Below are 18891 nucleotides of genomic sequence, written 5' to 3' on the forward strand. Positions count from 1 at the left end.
CCTTCAAGAGGCAGCTGGACAACCCTCTGTCAGGGATGCTTTAGGGTGGATTCCTGCATTAAGCAGGGGGTTGGACTCGATGGCCTTAGAGGCCCCTTCCAACTCTGCTATTCTATGATTCTATGATTCTATGATTTCTACCTTGTATTTCTACCAGACCAGGAATACTGGGAATTGTCATCCAATTATGTATTTTATGCTTGCTGTTGTTCCCCACCTTGATCCAATCGGAGAGGTGGGTAAGAAATATTATTATTATTATTATTATTATTATTATTATTATTATTATTATTATTATTATTACATCCCGAGGGCACCTGGTTGGGAAAGACTGCTTCTAAGTGCATTACAGTTAACTGAACGAAGGTCAAGTGATCTGCAGCGCTTTGTGCCGTTCCTCCTTCAACACGTGGATCCTTTGCTTTCCTCAACTGAGATATACCAGCCCTCGGGTTAAAAATACAGAAAGGAGAGGGAGGGGGTCGGGGGGGGGCGTCTCTTTCACATATCTCACAACTCTCTGACCCATAGAGGTCGGGTCTGAACCGGGATGCCTCAGCGACACGGCTCTGAGCTCTACCCCACACCTCGAACGAACGGAGAAGGTCCTCACCGATGCACTCCAGGCAGGCTGGTCTCCAGTTTCCCCGTCTCGATGTTCCAAAGGAAGAGGGTGCCGTCAGCGGATCCAACCAAAGCATAGCTCTTATCAGGGCTGGAACGGGGGAAAGGGAGTGGAGATCAGTCATGTGCGTGTGTGCTCCCTGCTGCCAGCCACCCCAGGGGAGGGATGTGCACAACCTGGGTGCGTACATCAAGAGAGCCAAGGTGCAGCCCCACAGGGCCACGGGGTGGCAAAACTAGGGTGACCCTATGGAAAAGGAAGACAGGGCTCCTGTGTCTTTAACAGTTGTACAGAAAAGGGAATTTCAGCAGGCGTCACTGGCGTGCATGCAGCACCTGGTGAAATCCCCTCTTCTCACAACTGTTAAAGCTATCTGGTCACTCTAGTATACCTCCTGCTGCTTTAACGGTTGTGATAAAGTGGGAATTTTAGCAGGTGCTGCACGCATACGAATGACACCTGCTGAAATTCCCTTTTCTACACAATTGTTAAAGATACAGGAGCCCTGTCCTCCTTTCCATAGGGCCAGCCTAGGCAAATCGTTACCCCCACAGTTCAGCTGAGGTCTCTGTTCCTTCTTCCTCCCCCATTCCTTTGTTTCTCCCGGCCCCTCCCCCTCTGGTCTGCTGCTTCCCTCCCACTCATCTGACCCCCCTCCCCTCTCCACGGGGTCTGTGCCGCCTTTTCTCCCCCCTTTCAGGACCTGTCCTGCCTCTGCCACCCCTCCCCTCCCCTTTCTAGGTGGTTTTGCCATCACCTGCACAGCCAGGGAGGGGGGGTGAAAGGCAGGGGAGCTAAGTGCTCAGAGAGAGCATTTGGGGTCGAGATGGCAGACGAGGGGACGGAGTAGGCTGAGGGTGCAAAAGTGCCGCTGGAGGGAAAGGGGAAAGAGGGCAGGCTGAAGCCGGGGCAGGCTGGAAGCTGCAGTCCTGCACATCAGGAGAGCACTAGGTCAGGGGAGGATGGTCTAAGGACAGAAGAGGCCAGGTGCTATTGGCAGGGCGGACAACCGAGGGGCGTTTGGAAACCGGCATTTCATTGATTCAGCAGATGCAGCCTCATCTCTGGCTGCATCAACGAGTTTCTCTCTTTGGGTTCTTCTTTCTGTTGTTTTACCCAGTACGTATTAGAATCATAGAATAGTAGAGCTGGAAGGGGCCTCTAAGGCCATCCAGTCCAACCCCCTGCTCAGTGCAGGAATTCACCTCAAAGCATCCCTGACCGGTGGCTGTCCAGCTGCCTCTTAAATGCCTCTAGTGAGGGAGAGCCCGTGACCTCTCTATGTCACTGGTTCCATTGTCGTACTGCTCTAACAGTCAGGAAGTTTTTCCTGCTGCCCAGCCGGAATCTGGCTTCCTGAAACTTGAGCCCGTTATTCCGTGTCCTGCACTCTGGGAGGATCGAGAAGAGATCCTGGCCCTCCTCTGTGTGACAACCTTTCAGGTCCTTGAAGAGCGCTATTTCGTCTCCCCTCAATCTTCTCTTCTCCAGGCTAAACAGGCCCAGTTCTTTCAGCCTCTCCTCATAGGGCTGTGTTTCCAGACCCCTGATCATCCTGGTCGCCCTCCTCTGAACACGCTCCAGTTTGTCTGCCTCCTTGAATTGTGGAGCCCAGAACTAGACACAATAATCAAGATGAGGCCTAATCAGCGCTGAATAGAGGGGAACCAGTACCTCGTGCAATTTGGAAGCTATACTTCTATCAATGCAGCCCAAAATAGCATTTGCTTTTTTTTTTTTTTGCAGCCACATCACACTGTTGGCTCGTGTTCAGCTTGTGATCTACAACAATCCCAAGATCCTTCTCGTTTGTAGTATTGCTGAGCCAGTATCCCCCTTCTTGTAACTGCATTTGGTTTCTTTTCCCCAGGTGTAGAACTTGGCATTTATCCCTATTAAAATTCATTCTGCTGTTTTCAGCAGAAAACATGCAGATAGCGAACAGGGGTGTTATGTACGGAGACGCAGAGTTTAGCTATGCCATTATGCTGTAGGATGTGATTTAGAAAAGGTCAGGCAGATATATCAGTCTAGTTGCTGGCTTATTCCTAGAATTGTGAACAATGAACATTGGCAAAAGCAGGTGAGGTACACAGCAAAAGCAGAAGTCAAACAGAGAATGACCAGATAGAAGACAGACTCCAGCAGTGAGAATCCAGCATAAGTAGTTTTCTCTGAATTGCCAGAGTCTCACCTGAACACGGCCTTAGTCCCATCAGAGCTGCACTTGAACCCTTCTGCCCTACAGGAAAAAAAAGAGGGTGACAGTGAACCAAGAACCTCCCTTTGCCCGCCCAGAGGGGTAAAGTCTTGTTCTACTTCCATTTCAATTGAGCCTCAAATATCAGGTTTTCATGGACAAATTTCATGGAACACCCCATACGCCAAAGATCTAAAAATCCCCGAATAGTGATGGGGAGGCCCAATCGTGGTTTGTATAAGCCTTGGCTCAAAAATAAGCTGAGCCACTTTTCCAAAACCTGGATATGCCAGGAATTCTTCTCTAGCTTGGAGGAAAAAGTGCAGTGGCTCCTAACACCTGCCTTTCTCTTGGACATGAGCACTGCAAGCTCCTGAGACTCATCCCTGAGCCCCGGATGAACACATCTCACTGCTTTGGGGTAGATTCCTGCATTGAGCGGGGGGTGGGACTTGATGGCCTGATAGGCCCCTTCCAACTCTACGATTCTATGATTCTATGACATCTCGAATTCTGAATCTGATCTCTGAACGTCCGAAACCTGAGTAAGAAGGGAAGTGCACTTTGTTCTGGCAAATGAATGTACGAGATGTACATTTTCAGAGATCGCTCAAATGGAGAGACGGGGCACATGCAAGGGAAACTCATCGGGTGGGGAGGGAGGGGGGTGTTCCACTCTCCTCCGTACCTGCTGGTTCCTGGCGGGTGTCATCTCCCTTCCCTCATTAGCGCTGCAAGTTCTTCTCTTGCATTTCAGTCGTAGGAGTGGGCTTCGTTTATGAGTGAGCCATTTATTTATTTATTTATTTATTTATTACATTTCTATACCGCCCAATAGGCGGAGCTCTCTGGGTGGTTCACAAAAATTAAAAACATTCAAAGTATAAAACAACAGTATAAAACCATAATATAAAATACAACATAAAAGCTCAACCAGATAAAAGCAGCAGCAATGCAAAATTACAAATTTAAAACACCAAGTTAACATTTATTTATAGACTGTTAAAATGCTGGGAGAATAAAAAATTATGTGGCAACGCTCCGATCCAGTGAGCCTACTGGAGTTTCCCACCCTGCCCAAGTGGCTGGTCTAAGGGAAGGCACGCAGGAGCATCCCCTGAGCCCATTACCTGCACGCAAGTCTCCCGCTCACAAGTGACAATCCAGCCATGCGGCTTCTTGCGGTGCACCAGGCTGGCTGTGCTCGTTGGGGCACACCTGAAGCCAGCCCGATCCTGGAAGCCTTCTGGAGGGCCCCATCCTGCAAGGACTCTGCCTAAGCACCCCAAGAGTGGCTGTAACCTAGTACAGCCCTGGTTTCATTTAACCTTGAGAGACTGAAAGAACTGGGCAGGTTTAGCCTGGAGAAGAGAAGACTGAGGGGAGACATGAGAGCACTCTTCAAATACTTGAAAGGTTGTCACACAGAGGAGGGCCAGGATCTCTTCTCGCTCCGCCCAGAGTGCAGGACACGGAATAACGGGCTCAAGTTACAGGAAGCCAGATTCCAGCTGGACATCAGGAAAAACTTCCTGACTGTTAGAGCAGTGCGACAATGGAATCAGCTACCTAGGGAGGTTGTGGGCTCTCCCACACTAGAGGCCTTCAAGAGGCAGCTGGACAACCATCTGTCAGGGATGCTTTAGGGTGGATTCCTGCATTGAGCAGGGGGTTGGACTCGATGGCCTTGTAGGCCCCTTCCAACTCTGCTATTCTATGATTCTATGAACTCTATTTGGGATTCTCTCTCTCTTTTCTCTTAACTCAAGGTCATGATAGGGCTAAAGCATTCGTGTTCCAAAGACTTAAGGGTACTGAGATGCAATCTCAGGTGGCTGAGATCAAGACTTGCCAATCAAATAGTTTCTATGCCTCCTATATTCCCGTGTATTTTTCTTTTCCGGAATACCTCGTAGATCTACCAAATATTAAAATGAGGGTTGCCTTCACTCAGGCAAGATTAAATGCTCTTCCATTGGCAGACTGGGTGGGTGGGCACAAGGGGGTTTCTAAGAAGGATGGAGTAGGCCTGGAATTGGGTAAGCGGCCTGTTCTGGATGAGATGGCGCTCCCTCTGAAGGAGCAGGTACGTAGCTTGGGAGTACTCCTTGATCCATCATTGTCACTGGAGGCTCAGGTGGACTCTGTGGCACGGAGTACTTGGGGTCAGCTTCGGCTGATCCGCCAGCTACGGCCTTTCCTGGACAGGGACAACCTAGCCACAGTAGTGCATGCACTGGTAACTTCCCGCTTAGACTACTGCAATTCACTCTACGTGGGGCTGCCCTTGAAGACGACGCGGAAATTGCAGCTAGTGCAAAATGCAGCAGCTAGACTGCTGGCAGGTAGTTCTTACAGAGCCCACATAACACCGGTCTTAAAGAAACTGCACTGGCTGCCTATACGCTTCCGGTCAGAATTCAAGGTGCTGGTAATGACGTTTAAAGCCCTAAACGGCTTGGGACCTCGATACTTGAAAGAGCGCCTCTCCTTATATACGCCTGCCCGAGACCTCAGATCTGTTGGAGGAGCCCTTCTCCGCATCCCACCAATGCAACATATACACTATGATGGGACAAGGGAGAGGGCTTTCTCTGTGGGGGCACCCTGGCTGTGGAACGCCCTCCCCTGGGAGGCCTGATGGGCGCCAACGTTGATTGCATTTCGACGCCAAGTAAAAACACGGCTTTTGAACAAAGTCTTTGATGGTTAAACTCACTGGCACATTGTTTTAACTGTTTTAACTGCATCTATTGCTTTTAAATTATATATTGTTTTAACTTGGATTATGGTTTAATTTGTTTTTAACTGTGTATATTTATTGTTTTATACTGTATGTTTTTATCTGTACGTGGGTCCGGCTCAGCAGCGGTTCAGTTCCCCCTCACCTGAACACCTGCCGGATGTTGTGCATGCGGAGGTCGATGACCTTGAGGGCGTTGTCGCGGGAGCAGCTCAGGAGGTGCATCTGATCTTGGCTGATGCTCAGGGAGGTCACCTTGCCTTCCACGGGATCACCTGCGTGCACCGGGGGGCCCTGGGGAAGGGAGAGATTCCACCAGGTGGGTGTGTCATATTACACGATGCCACGGAGAAAAGCTAGGCAGGGGATTGGAACACCCTCTGAAAATGGCCTCTCATGGGGCAATTAAGATAAGGGGGGAACCAAAAGAAACTTCCCTTGTCACCAATGGAGACTTAGGCTGTTGCTAGACGAGGCGTTAGCGCGGTGTGAGGCCCGGTCTCCCTCCTGTGCATCCAGATGACGCACAGGGGATTCCGGGGTCAGGCCGGGCTAAGACCTCGCTTGAACCGGGATAAGGAGATTCGCTTATGGCCCGGCTTTTCCGCAGCCCCGGCCTGAGACTAGGGCTGCAGAAAGTCTAGCAACTTCCGTGGCTTTTCCCGGCTGCTCGCTTACACAAGTAGCCGGGAGAAGCCACGGACTGGGCACAGCATTCCATAGGAGCGCTGTGCCCATCAGGCTGGGGGGGGGGAATCACGGGGGTGGGGGAGATGGGGGCCGGGGGAAAGACTGACCTGGCAGGAGAGATGGGGGAAGAAGAACGGGCACGGGGCATGGGCATCGGGGATGGGGGCGGGGGAAGAAAAATGGGCACGGGGGACAGGGCATGGCGGACGGGGGGGAGGACGGGTGAGTGAGTGGGCGGGGGGGGCATCATACATCGTGGGGGGGGAAATCAAGGGGAGCGGGGAACCCTTTATTTTTTTAAAAAAGCACTTACCTTTCCGGTGGTGCGCTCCAGCGCACATGGCCCTTTAAGGGGGGAAAAGTGGAGCACGCGACCTTTCCCTTGCCCCGTCGCGTGTTGACATGTGGAAAAGGGCAACGGCGCACACTAGCTGTAGCGCGCTGTCGCCCCGACTCCTGGCTGGATTATCCGGTAGGTCTAGCAAGGCCCTTAGGATAGATCCAGGGCCCTGGGAAACAGATCCAGGGCCAGGCCCCCAGGCCTAGTGACACCCCTGCTTATAGGAGTGCCGGGAAGCTGAGGCAGAACACGGCAGGACACGAAGGACCTTTGGGTAAGGCAGGAGCAGCAGCAGCAGCTGCCCGCCTGGAGAGCCCTGGGTGATGTACGGCGCAGCGTATGTGGTGCACGAACCCAACTGGAGGCCGCTGCGAGGGGAGGCCAGGCTAGCGAGCCAGGTGAGCATCACCTCTGGAGCCCAGGGTGGTTTTGAAACTGGTCCAGTTCCAGCCCAGCAACTCTGGTAGGATCCCCAGACGCTTTGGCCGCTGAGGCTAAACCTGCATTATGGCATCCAGGAAGGAGCCAGCCGGAGGAAACGGGCCCCGCAGCATCGCCCGATGAACGGAGGGCTTCTGGAGCCCTCACAAGCGAAAGGGAGGTGGCAGCCTGAGTGCGTCTGGATGCCAGCGGCAGCAGGAGACCTATTTCACACCCTGACCTCCCTAATACACGGGGTACGAATTCCAGGCAAAGGAGGAGGCAGGGAGTGCGAGAGGCGCACTCTATACGAGTGCTTTGAGACACCTGTGAAGCGCATCAGCTATAAATAGAATCATAGAATCAAAGAATAGCAGAGTTGGAAGGGGCCTACAAGGCCATCGAGTCCAACCCCCTGCTCAAGGCAGGAATCCACCCTAAAGCATCCCTGACAGAGGGTTGTCCAGCTGCCTCTTGAAGGCCTCTAGGGTGGGAGAGCCCACAACTTCCCTAGGGAACTGATTCCATTGTCGCACTGCTCTAACAGTCAGGAAGTTTTTCCTGATGTCCAGCTGGAATCTGGCTTCCTTTAACTTCAGACCATTATTCCGTGTCCTGCACTCTGGGAGGATCGAGAAAAGATCCTGGCCCTCCTCTGTGTGACAAGTCCTGCTCACATATGATGAGTGAGAGATGGAGCAAATGAGACCAGTGAAAATGCTTATGGGCAGAGAGCAGCACAGAGGCTGGAGGTCTCAGTCTGAATCCTACCCAAGATACGAAAGGGGGCCCCTCTTTGGCGGGACATCAGGAAAAACTTCCTGAGTGTACATACATTTTTATTATGCGTTCACAGACCCAATAGAAACAATAGCCACAATCATTAATTTAAAACCATAAAATCACAGTCAGTTGTTCATTATACGAACAGGCTAAAAGAGTTTTTTAAAACATACACATATTTATAATATAAAGGCATAGTTAGAACACCTGGTACAAAAGATAAGCAACAGCAGCATGGGATTGAAGTTACAATTAAGATGAGGTCGATTTGTGAGACCTTTGTATGGAGAAGAGGAACTTAGCCACTAACTCTGTTGTTAACTTGTTTGTACCTGCCAGAAAATATTCCAAATATTGTTTGGGTGTCCTTCCAGGGCATTTTCTCATAAGAGGGCCAGGAAATCTATTTCTCTCCTCCCTGTGGAAGCTAGATTGGAAAAAAACATGGTCTAGTGTTTCGACTGCTTTGTCACAGGGACACAAGCGGTCCTCATATGGGATGCCCTGATAACGCCCTTCCAAGATTGCAGAAGGAAGGCAGTTAAATCTAGCCCTTGTAAAAGCATGTCGGTATTTGGGGATGGTCAAATAGTCCAGATATCTAGCGTATCTGGGAAATTCAAAAATTAGACCAGAGTGTTTTGGAGAGCAAGATCTACGTGCCTTTGTCATAGCATATTGAAAATCTATATCCTTAATCCGTTGTTCTACTATGGATTTTGCCACAGAGTAATCTTGTGTATGTAGAAAATGCATTGGTAGACCTAATATGCGCAATTTGACAGTAAAACCTTTGAACTATGAACTGGTAAAAACATCTCTTTGCAAAAGATAAAGATAATATCAAAAGGCAAGGGACCAAGCCCTGCCTTCTATAGATGCTAGGCCAGCCTCCAGGCGCAATCCGGCAGATGGCACACACCTCGGCATTCCAAAAAGTGAGTGCAAAAAATGAGTTTGACAGAACACTCTCGGCAGTTGTATTAAATCCCTGGATCCATATTGGGATAGAGTACAACAACTGGGCCAGAATTTTAGCCTTCAAACTTCCTGAGTGTTAGAGCAGTACGACAATGGAACCAATGACCTGGGGAGGTGGTGGGCTCTCCCACACTAGAGGACTTCAAGAGGCAGCTGGACAACCCCCTGTCAGGGATGATTTATTTATTTATTTATTTATTTTATTACATTTATATACCACCCCACAGCCGAAGCTCTCTGAGGTGGATTCCTGCTTTGAGGTGGATTCCTGCGTTGAGCAGGGGGTTGGACTCGATGGCCTTGTAGGCCCCTTCCAACTCTACTATTTTATGATTCTATGATTCTCTCCCTAACCGGCAGCAGCGTGAGAAGCGCCTGCTACGCTTTTTTAAAAACCCTTCTTTCCAAAACACTCAAAACAGCTTGAAATCAAACACAAAAAATAACAACATAAAATACGTATTTTGTAATACAAAATGCAAAAAAAGAAGAAGGAAAAGACACCCTCCCCGCATCAAACCATGAATCAACCTGGCAGCAAACATAACAGCAGCAGTCACAAATAGGGAGGTGGGAGGAATTTGGTCTTTGCGAATTCCACTGCAAAGGGACCTGATCCTCCCCCGTGAACAAACGTGAAGATCGGAACTTAAGTTATCCACCAGTTTTCCAAATCATCATCATCATCATTATTTGCACCCTGCCTTTTTCCCTATACTGTGGGACTCAAGGCGGCTTTACAAAATTAAAACATATACAATAAAAAGATGTCAATAGAAATATAGTGCTTTTTATACTGTATTTTGTATTTGTGTTTTTAGACTGTTGGTTGTTTGATTATGGTTTTAATTTTTGTGAACCGCCCAGAGAGCTTCGGCTATTGGGCGATGTAAAAATGAAATAAATAAATAAATAAATAAATATACAAAAGTTCAAAATATAATTAAACCAGCTGTAATATTAAAACATTTAAAAAGACAAATGACAATAAAAAATCCAGTGCTTAACACAGTTCCAGAGTATTTGAATACTCTGGACCAGACACTTCAAGAATGACGCAGACAAGCTGAAGCGTGTTCAGAGGAGGGCAACTAGGATGATCAGGGGTCTGGAAACAAAGCCCTATGAAGAGAGACTGAAAGAACTGGGCATGTTTAGCCTGGAGAAGAGAAGATGGAGGGGAGACATAAGAGCACTCTTCAAATACGTGAAAGGTTGTCACACAGAGGAGGGCTAGGATCTCTTCTCCATCCTCCCAGAGTGCAGGACACGGAATAACGGGCTTAAGTTACAGGAAGCCAGATTCCAGCTGGACATCAGGAAAAACTTCCTGACTGTTAGAGCAGTACGACAATGGAACCAGTGACCTAGGGAGGTTGTGGGCTCTCCCACACTGGAGGCATTCAAGAGGCAGCTGGACAACCATCTGTCAGGGCTGCTTTAGGGTGGATTCCTGCATTGAGCAGGGGGTTGGACTCGATGGCCTTGTAGGCGCTTTCCAACTCTGCTATTGTATGATTCTATTTCCAAAGGCCTGTTGGAAGAAATTTCTTTTTGCCTGCCTCCAAAAGGCAAAGAATGGTGTGCCAGAGCCATGGAGCAGCCACCGAGAAGGCCCTCTCCTGTGTTTCCACCAGGCGTGCCTGGGATAGTGGTGGGACTGTGAGAAGGGCCCCCCCAGAAGGTCTCAGAACATGGGCAGGCTCGTATGGGAGAAGACAGTCTTTTAGATAACCTGGGCCCGAGCTGTAGAGGGCTTTATAGGTCATGACCAGCAGTTTGAACTGTACCCAGAAACAGTCCGGAAGCCAGTGGAGCTGTTCTAACAGGGGGGTTGTGTGCCAAAGCAGTCCCCCCCATCTCACCCCCAAAGTGACATTAAAATGGTTGGGCCAGGTGGGCTTCACTTGGGAGGGCATCAGACAGTGTGGGCGCCACGTCGGGAAAGGCGCAAACTCCTCCCCCTCCCCCAAGCTGCAATGCCACTACTAGAATGGTTGCTTGTGGGCTCACCGGCTATCCCAGAAGCGGATCGTCTTATCGCGGTGTCCGCTGATGAGGATGGGGTCACAGCACACAAGGTCATTGCAGTAGGAGAAGACATTGATGGTTCTGGAACCTGCCCGAAGGACGGAGACAGAGGAGTCAGTGACACAAGATGGGGGGGGCGCGGGAAAGGACTAGCATGGAGGTCCCCAAAGCAGTGCCCACAGGGACCTCTAACAGCACCCACAAAACTCTCCACTTCCCGCCCCTTTAAGAAAAAATTAAAATAAAGATCTTGGAAAACGTTAGGGCCGTCTTCTTTCCTCTTCCTTTCCAGTTTTGCTCTTTCTCTCCTTTCTCTCCCTTTCTTTGCCTTGCAATTTCCCCCTCCCTCTGAATCTTGCTATTTCTCTCCCCTTCCTAAGCTCTGGCTGTCCTCTTTCTCTCCCCCTTTGCCTTGCTATTCCCCCTCCCTCCCAGCCTCATTATTTCTCCCCTGACCCCCACATCCTCTCCTCACTTTTGACTCACCAGGCCCTCAAAGCAACCCTTCCGGGACTAGCCACATCCTCCATGGGAGCCATTTTGTGGCGGCGCTCACAGCAATCCCTTAAATTCCTAGATGTGCCCGCAGGTGCAAAAATAAATAAAAATAAAAAAGATGAGGATTTCTGACTTGAAGGAACTCTCTCTGCCTCGAGAACTGCTGCAGGTCAGAGCAGGGTTTGCCGGCCTGACTCCATATAAATGTGCCTACGGGTCCCAAAACGGTTGAGGAGCCCTGGTCCAGCAACCCATAAAGAAGCAGCCCCGGCGTGTGCCTTGCTGTCAGCCTCAGGGCCGTCCTCCCACCGGGGAAGCATTGCTGCTACTCACACGCCCCTTTGCCCAGGTCCCACTCTTTCACCGTCCTGTCTCGGCTGCCCGTCACAGCCTGGCACTGGGTGGACCGGAACTCGGCAGCCGTCACTTTGTCAGCGTGTCCCGTGAGAATCTCCTAGACAACAGAAGAGTTGGATGATATTAAGGGATAGGCCGCTTCTTAAGAACATCAGAAGAGCCCTGAGGCTGGATCAGACCAAGGGTCCATCTAGTCCAGCACTCTGCTCACACAGGGGCCAACCAGCCGTCGGCCAGGGATGAACAAGCAGGACATGTTGCAACAGCACCCTCCCGCCCATGTTCCCCAGCAACTGGTGCACACAGGCTTACTGCCTCGAATACTGGAGGTAGCACACAGCCATCAGGGCTAGTAGCCGTGGATAGCCTTTGACTCCAGAAATTGATCCAAACCCCTTTTAAAGCCATCCAGATTGGTGGCCATCACTACATCTTGTGGTAGTGAGTTCCATAATTTAACTATGCGCTGTGTGAAGAATTACTTCCTTTTATTTGTCCTGGATCTCCCATTATTATTATTATTATTATTATTATTATTATTTATTTATTTATTTATATAGCACCATCAATGTACATGGTGCTGTACAGAGTAAAACAGTAAATAGCAAGACCCTGCCGCATAGGCTTACAATCTAATAAAATCATAGTAAAACAATAAGGAGGGGAAGAGAATGCAAACAGGCACAGGGTAGGGTAAGCAGGCACAGGGTAGGGTAAAACTAACAGTATAAAGTCTGCACAGTGGACCCCACTGGGTTCTAGTATTTTGAGAGAGGGAGAAAAATGTCTCCCTATTCACATTCTCCACACCATGCATAATTTTGGACCCCTCTATCATGTCTCCCCTTAACCTCCTCTTTTCCAAGCTAAACAATCCCAGCTGATGTAACCTTCCCTCATAGGGGAGATGCTCCAGCCCTTTCATTTATTTATATAGCACCATCAATGTACATGGTGCTGTACAGAGTAAAACAGTAAATAGCAAGACCCTGCCGCATAGGCTTACAATCTAATAAAATCATAGTAAAACAATAAGGAGGGGAAGAGAATGCAAACAGGCACAGGGTAGGGTAAGCAGGCACAGGGTAGGGTAAAACTAACAGTATAAAGTCTGCACAGTGGACCCCACTGGGTTCTAGTATTTTGAGAGAGGGAGAAAAATGTCTCCCTATTCACATTCTCCACACCATGCATAATTTTGGACACCTCTATCATGTCTCCCCTTAACCTCCTCTTTTCCAAGCTAAACAATCCCAGTTGATGTAACCTTCCCTCATAGGGGAGATGCTCCAGCCCTTTCATCATTTTAGTCACCCTTTTCTGCACTTTTTCCAGCTCTATAATATCCCTTTTTAGGTGTAGTGACCAGAGCTGTACACAGTATTCTAAGTGTGGTTGCACCACAGATTTGTATAAAGGCAGGATGATGCTGGCAGTTTTATTCTGAATTCCTTTTTCTTATAATGCCTAACATTTCCCTTGCAATAATATTGTCCTTAATTGGAAGATGGAGAAAGCAAAGAGCAGGCATTTCAGTCTTCTTGAACTGTCTGCATCTCTGGCCTTAAAAAGTAAAGGAAAAACACAAGAGGGCAATTCAAGACAGGAGACTTCAGAAACTCAATGAACTAAACAATGTTAAGTGCTCCTCCTGGAAACTGAACAAAGGACTTTGGATGACGGCAACTGAATCTGAGTGGGCTGCTGTATCGCACTGCAGGCATGGTTTACACCAGTTTTTGTTCTTAGAATCCCTGTGGTCCACTAATATTGTTGAATTTTACAAAGCACGTCAATCTTGACTGGATTTGTGGCCAGTTAAATTTGGCCATCTCTTGCCTATTTCATGCAGTACGCAAGTGGAGTGGAGCAATTTATGCACAAGTGGAGGGTGGCGACAAGGGAGAGGGCCTTTTCAGTGGTGGCCCCCCAATTGTTTTATTCATTTTTTTATTACATTTTTATACCGCCCACTAGCTGAAGCTCTATGGAACGATCTCCCCGACGAGGCTCGCCTGGCGCCAACATTGCTATATTTTTTGGTGCCAGGTCAAGACTCTTTCTCTTCTCCCAGGCATTTAACAACATATGTTGAGTTGATATGTAATCTGTTTGTATGCTTTTTTTGTTTGTTTTATTTTTTGTATATCTGTTTTTAATCTTTGTAAACCACCTAGAGAGCTTCGACTATAGGGCGGTATATTAATTAATTAATTAATTAATTATAGTAGAGGGGTGTGTGTGTGTGTGTGTGTGTGTGTGTAGCACCCTCCAGATGTGTTGGACTACAATTCCTAGCCTGGCTGGGGGATGCTAGGATTTGTAGTCCAACACATCTGGAGAGCACCACATTGGGGAAGACTGATCTATACCCTGGAAGGTGAACCTTGTTAAAAATACTCCATCACCCTGATTACTAGGAGCCCTGAACCAGGAGCAGACAGAAGGCAGAACCTGGTCCGCCAGCAGGTCCACCTGTGGCCTCCTCAACTGTGGCACCAAACTCTGGGATCCGTTCCCCAGGGAGGCTCACTGGGCACCTGCTTCTGTCAGCCTCAGCCAAAGACCCTTTCTTTCCCCAGGCCTTCGAACTTTTTGACTCTTGGGTTGTTTTCTGTTACTTGGGAGCTCAGCTTGGGATGTTAATTAAATGGCCATGGTTCTGCTGTGATCCAGGGATGCGTTGATCCTCAGGAAGCAGAGAGAGAGAGAGAGACAGAGACAGAGAGAGAAACAGAGAGAGAGAGAGAGAGAGAGAGACAGACAGACACACACACACAGAGAGACACACACACAGAAACAGACAGACACACACACACACACACACACACACACAGACACACAGAGACAGACAGACAGACAGACAGACAGACACACACACACACACGTACACACAGAGACAGAGAGAGACAGACACAGAGAGAGAGACACACACACAGAGACAGAGTGAGAGACAGAGACACACACACAGAGACAGAGTGAGAGACACACACACACAGAGACACACACACACACACACACAGAGTGAGTGAGTGAGAGAGAGAGAGAGAGAGAGAGAGAGAGAGAGAGAGAGAGAGAGAGAGAGAGAGCTCTTCAAGTTCCAGGCTCAGAAAGCTGAATTGTGTGACACACACTTGAAGTGGAAAAGGCAGAAGTCCACGGACAGGAATGTAAACCATTTCATGCGGCGCGTGGAAGCGGAGAGTCTGCCGAAGTACCAGAGTCCCCGTTAAAGCAGACGGAAGCGATGGAGCAGGAAGGTCCACTTTGGTCCTCTCCCAAGAGCAAAACAGCACCTCTTTGACAAACTTAAGAGCTTGGGGAAGGGTTATAGAGATCCCCTTAGGGAGCCCGAACCGTCTCCCTTCAGGACCAGCCTCACAGCTCCTCCTGCTTGGCACTCCGGCACCCAGAGTCCTTTACTGTACTTTTCAGCACGCGACGCGACTTTATGTTTCCCATCTGATTTATCTTTCCCCAGGCTTGGGAGAAACCTACATGTCTTGCAAGCTCACCAAGGAACTGAATGCAGAGATTTGAAAGCTGACTAAGGTGACCCTATGGAAAGGAGGACCGGGCTCCTGCATCTTTAACAGTTGTATCAGCAGGTGTCATTTGTATGCATGCAGCACCTGGTGGAATCCCTTCTTCATCACAACAGTTAAAGCTGTGGGTGCCCTGCCCTCTTTTAAATCCGTTCACTCTAGTATAGCTCCTGCAGCTTTAACTGTTGTGATGAAGAGGGAATTTCACCAGGTTCTGCGTGCATACAAAGAACACCTGTTGAAACTCCCCTTTCTATGCAACTGTTAAAGGTATAGGGGCCCTGTCCTCCTTTCCATATGGTCACCCTAATGCTGAGTCTCTCAGACATCAGCCAGAATTCAGTCCTCCAGCAATATTCTTTTAAAAAATCCGTCCTCTTCAGTCTTAGATCCAGCAGATCGAAAGCTGTCCCTGGAATGCCCCATTCTGATCTTACCACTGGTGGAAATGCAGTCAGCAGCACTCTTATGGCCCGAGAGCGTCCACGCATGGGGTGGTGGTGGTTGGGGGCTCGCCTACAGATGCCCTGCCCTGCTGGTGAAGCTTGTCTCCACTGGCAGCACTGAACTTCCACCCCATCCTAACGCCCCCTGAGATGGCCCCCCAAGAGGTTAGGGCTGCCCTGCCTGTAACCAAGCCACAGAATCAAAAAAATCCCATATTCATAGAATCATAGAATAGCAGAGTTGGAAGGGGCCTACAAGGCCATTGAGTCCAACCCCCTGCTCAATGCAGGAATCCACCCTAAAGCATCCCTGACAGATGGTGGTCCAGCTGCCTCTTGAAGGCCTCTAGGGTGGGAGAGCCCACAACCTACCTAAGTCATGGGTTCCATTGTCGTACTGCTCTAACAGTCAGGAAGTTTTTCCTGATGTCCAGCCGGAATCTGGCTTCCTGTCACTTGAGCCCATTATTCCGTGTCCTGCACTCTGGGAGGATCGAGAAGAGATCCTGGCCCTCCTCTGTGTGACAACCTTTGAAGTATTTGAAGAGTGCTATCATGTCTCCCGTAGATCTTCTCTTCTCCAGGCTAAACCTGCCCAGTTCTTTCAGTCTCTCTTCATAGGGCTTTGTTTCCAGACCCCTGATCATCCTCGTTGCCCTCCTCTGAACACACTCCAGCTTGTCTGCGTCCTTCTTGAATTGTGGAGCCCATAACTGGATGCAATACTAGATGAGGCCTAACCAGGGCCGAAGAGAGAGGAACCAGGACCTCACGTGATTTGGAAGCTATACTTCTATTAATGCAGCCCAAAATAGCATTGGCCTTTCTTGCAGCCATATCGCACTGTTGGCTCATATTCAGCTTGCGATCTACAACAATTCCAAGATCCTTCTCAATTGTAGTATTGCTGAGCCAAGTATCCCCTATCTTGTAACTGTTCCTTTGGTTTCTATTTCCTAGGTGTAGAACTTCCTCCCTTGTTGACCCAACCTCGACTTCTCTCCACTTCCTCTGATTCCTTGTGCTGAATGTGAGATTTCAGGCTCCTTCTCGGAGCTGGGACCCTGCCCTGCTAATTCCCACATACATGGATGGCGCTATGATATCATCATCATCATCATCATCATCATCATCATCATCACTACTTAAGGCAGCCTTCCTCAACCTGGGGCAGTCCAGATGAGTTGGACTGCATCTCCCAGAATGCCCCAGCCTGGCTGGGGCATTCTGGGAGTTGAAGTCCAACACATCTGGAGCATCCCAGGTTGAGGAAGGCTCACTTAAGGTCTTTGGGATTGGAAGCGTTTTATAAATGGAATTCTCCCACACCCAAGTCAAGGCTTTGACCAACGGCTGTCAAAGGGGAGCATTCTATAGAGACCACCAACCCCGGAAGTCCAGAGCTCTCTGTTCAACCCTTGGCATCCAAACAGGAGACACCAGGAATAGATTCTAACACTTCTCCTGAGCGATATCCTGGACAGGCCAACTGCATAAGCTTGGGGTATGGCATGCGTGTTCAGAGGAGGGCAACCAGGATGATCAGGGGTCTGGAAACAAAGACCTATGAAGAGAGACTGAAAGAACTGGGCATGTTGAGCCTGGAGAAGAGAAGATTGAGGAGAGACATGATAGCATTCTTCAAATACTTAAAAGGTTGTCACACAGAGGGGGGCCAGGACTTCTTCTCGATCCTCCCAAAGTGCAGGACACGGAATAACGGGCTAAAGTTAAAGGAAGCCAGATTACTGCTGGACATCAGGAAAAACTTCCTGACTGTTAGAGCGGTACGACAATGGAACCAGTTACCTAGGGAGGTGGTGGGCTCTCCCACACTAGAGGCCTTCAAGAGGCAGCTGGACCACCATCTGTCAGGAATGCTTTGAGGTGGATTCCTGCACTGAGCAGGGGGTTGGACTCGATAGCCTTAGAGGCCCCTTCCAACTCTACTATTTTATGATTCTATGATCCTCAGGACCCCTTGCAATGATACAGAGCAGGCAGGCCACTCCAGGGTCAAGCTCAGCCGTGCGCGAAGCAGCAGGGTTCACACCCCAGCATCTTCTGCCACGGGCTGTTTCGGGGGAGCATTCAACGCCCAACTCTCTGGATCAAGCTTCTCCATCCAACTCTTCCACTGAAAACCCGCTAAAGAAACAAAGAAACAAACACACACACATGGATGAGCTCACCTTGAATTGGCCGTCTCCGAGTTTCCATAGCTGAGCAGCATTGTTGTATGTGGCAGCTAAGACGTGGCAGCCCTGGCAGGAGAGAGAGAGAGGGAGAGAGAGAGAGAGAGAGAGGGAGGGAGAGAGAGACGATGAGAGCAACACGCTGGTGTGATCAGCCGCCTCTGCTCTGCCTGGGCTTAGAGTGCTGGGAATGATGGGAACTGTGGTCCACGCATCTAGAGAGAACCACGTGGGGGGCTGATGGCCGAAGGCCTAATTTACCACAGCGGTGACCTGGCCTGAACAACATCAGACAGAAACTGGGCCCTCCCAGCCAGCTGTAGAGAAGGAGATGAGAAAGGGAGATCAGAGGGGAAACAGGACCATTCCACCCGGCCTGCTGAAGGAATACTTCATTTTTTTCTTCATCCCTCCGCATTCCTTTTTCTTGTGTGCCGTGTCTTTTTGGATTTTAAGCTTGTGGGCAGGGGCTGTCTTCTTTTTCTGACTGACTGAGGAACGGGATGAAAATGAACACGTCCTCTTGCTTTCTAAACACTAAAGCTCCAAATGAAGTCGTCTCCCCCTGCCTACATCTCACACCTGCTGCCACCCAGCCTGCCCCACGCCATGAGGCCACATAGCTCATTGGCAGAAGGTCCCCGGTTCGATCCCCGGAGGCATCTCCAGGTAGTGATAGAACCAAGACTCCTGCCTGAAACCCTGGAGAGCCGCGGCTGCCAGTCAGTGTCGGCATTACTGAGCTAGATGGATGGAGGAGAGTCTGACTCAGTATCAGGCAGGCTCCTATTGAATCTGATGAATACCCACTGCAAGAGGGAGCGAAGGAACTGGGGAAGGAAAGGCCAGGGTCCAAATTTGCAGATGAAGCAAAATTGGGTGGGATAGCTAATACCCTGGAAGACAGAAACAAACTTCAAAGTGATCTTGATAGGCTGGAGTGCTGGGCTGAAAACAACAGGATGAAATTTAATAGGGAGAAATGCCAAGTTCTACATTTAGGAAATAGAAACCAAAGGCACAGTTACAAGATGGGG

The 18891-nt window shown here is 49.3% G+C and overlaps 2 protein-coding genes across 2 annotated transcripts in view; one reads left to right on the forward strand and one right to left on the reverse strand.

Moving 5' to 3' along the window:
* Positions 1-17414, forward strand: part of LOC134399354 (leukocyte cysteine proteinase inhibitor 1-like) — a 148663-nt gene extending 131249 nt beyond the window's left edge. The window contains exon 4 of the mRNA XM_063127377.1: positions 17404-17414. The gene's annotated coding sequence lies outside the window, so the exon portion shown is untranslated. The remainder of the gene's footprint in view (positions 1-17403) is intronic.
* The window catches only part of ATG16L2 (autophagy related 16 like 2), an 83386-nt gene that overhangs the window by 491 nt on the left and 64004 nt on the right, over positions 1-18891 (reverse strand). The window contains 7 exon segments of the mRNA XM_063127810.1: positions 614-715; positions 2820-2867; positions 5714-5840; positions 5843-5862; positions 10796-10901; positions 11645-11765; positions 17852-17923. Of these exon segments, the coding sequence (XP_062983880.1) occupies positions 614-715; positions 2820-2867; positions 5714-5840; positions 5843-5862; positions 10796-10901; positions 11645-11765; positions 17852-17923 (596 nt within the window).

Source organism: Elgaria multicarinata, chromosome 5 (assembly GCF_023053635.1).
Source record: "Elgaria multicarinata webbii isolate HBS135686 ecotype San Diego chromosome 5, rElgMul1.1.pri, whole genome shotgun sequence".
Lineage (NCBI taxonomy): Eukaryota > Metazoa > Chordata > Lepidosauria > Squamata > Anguidae > Elgaria > Elgaria multicarinata.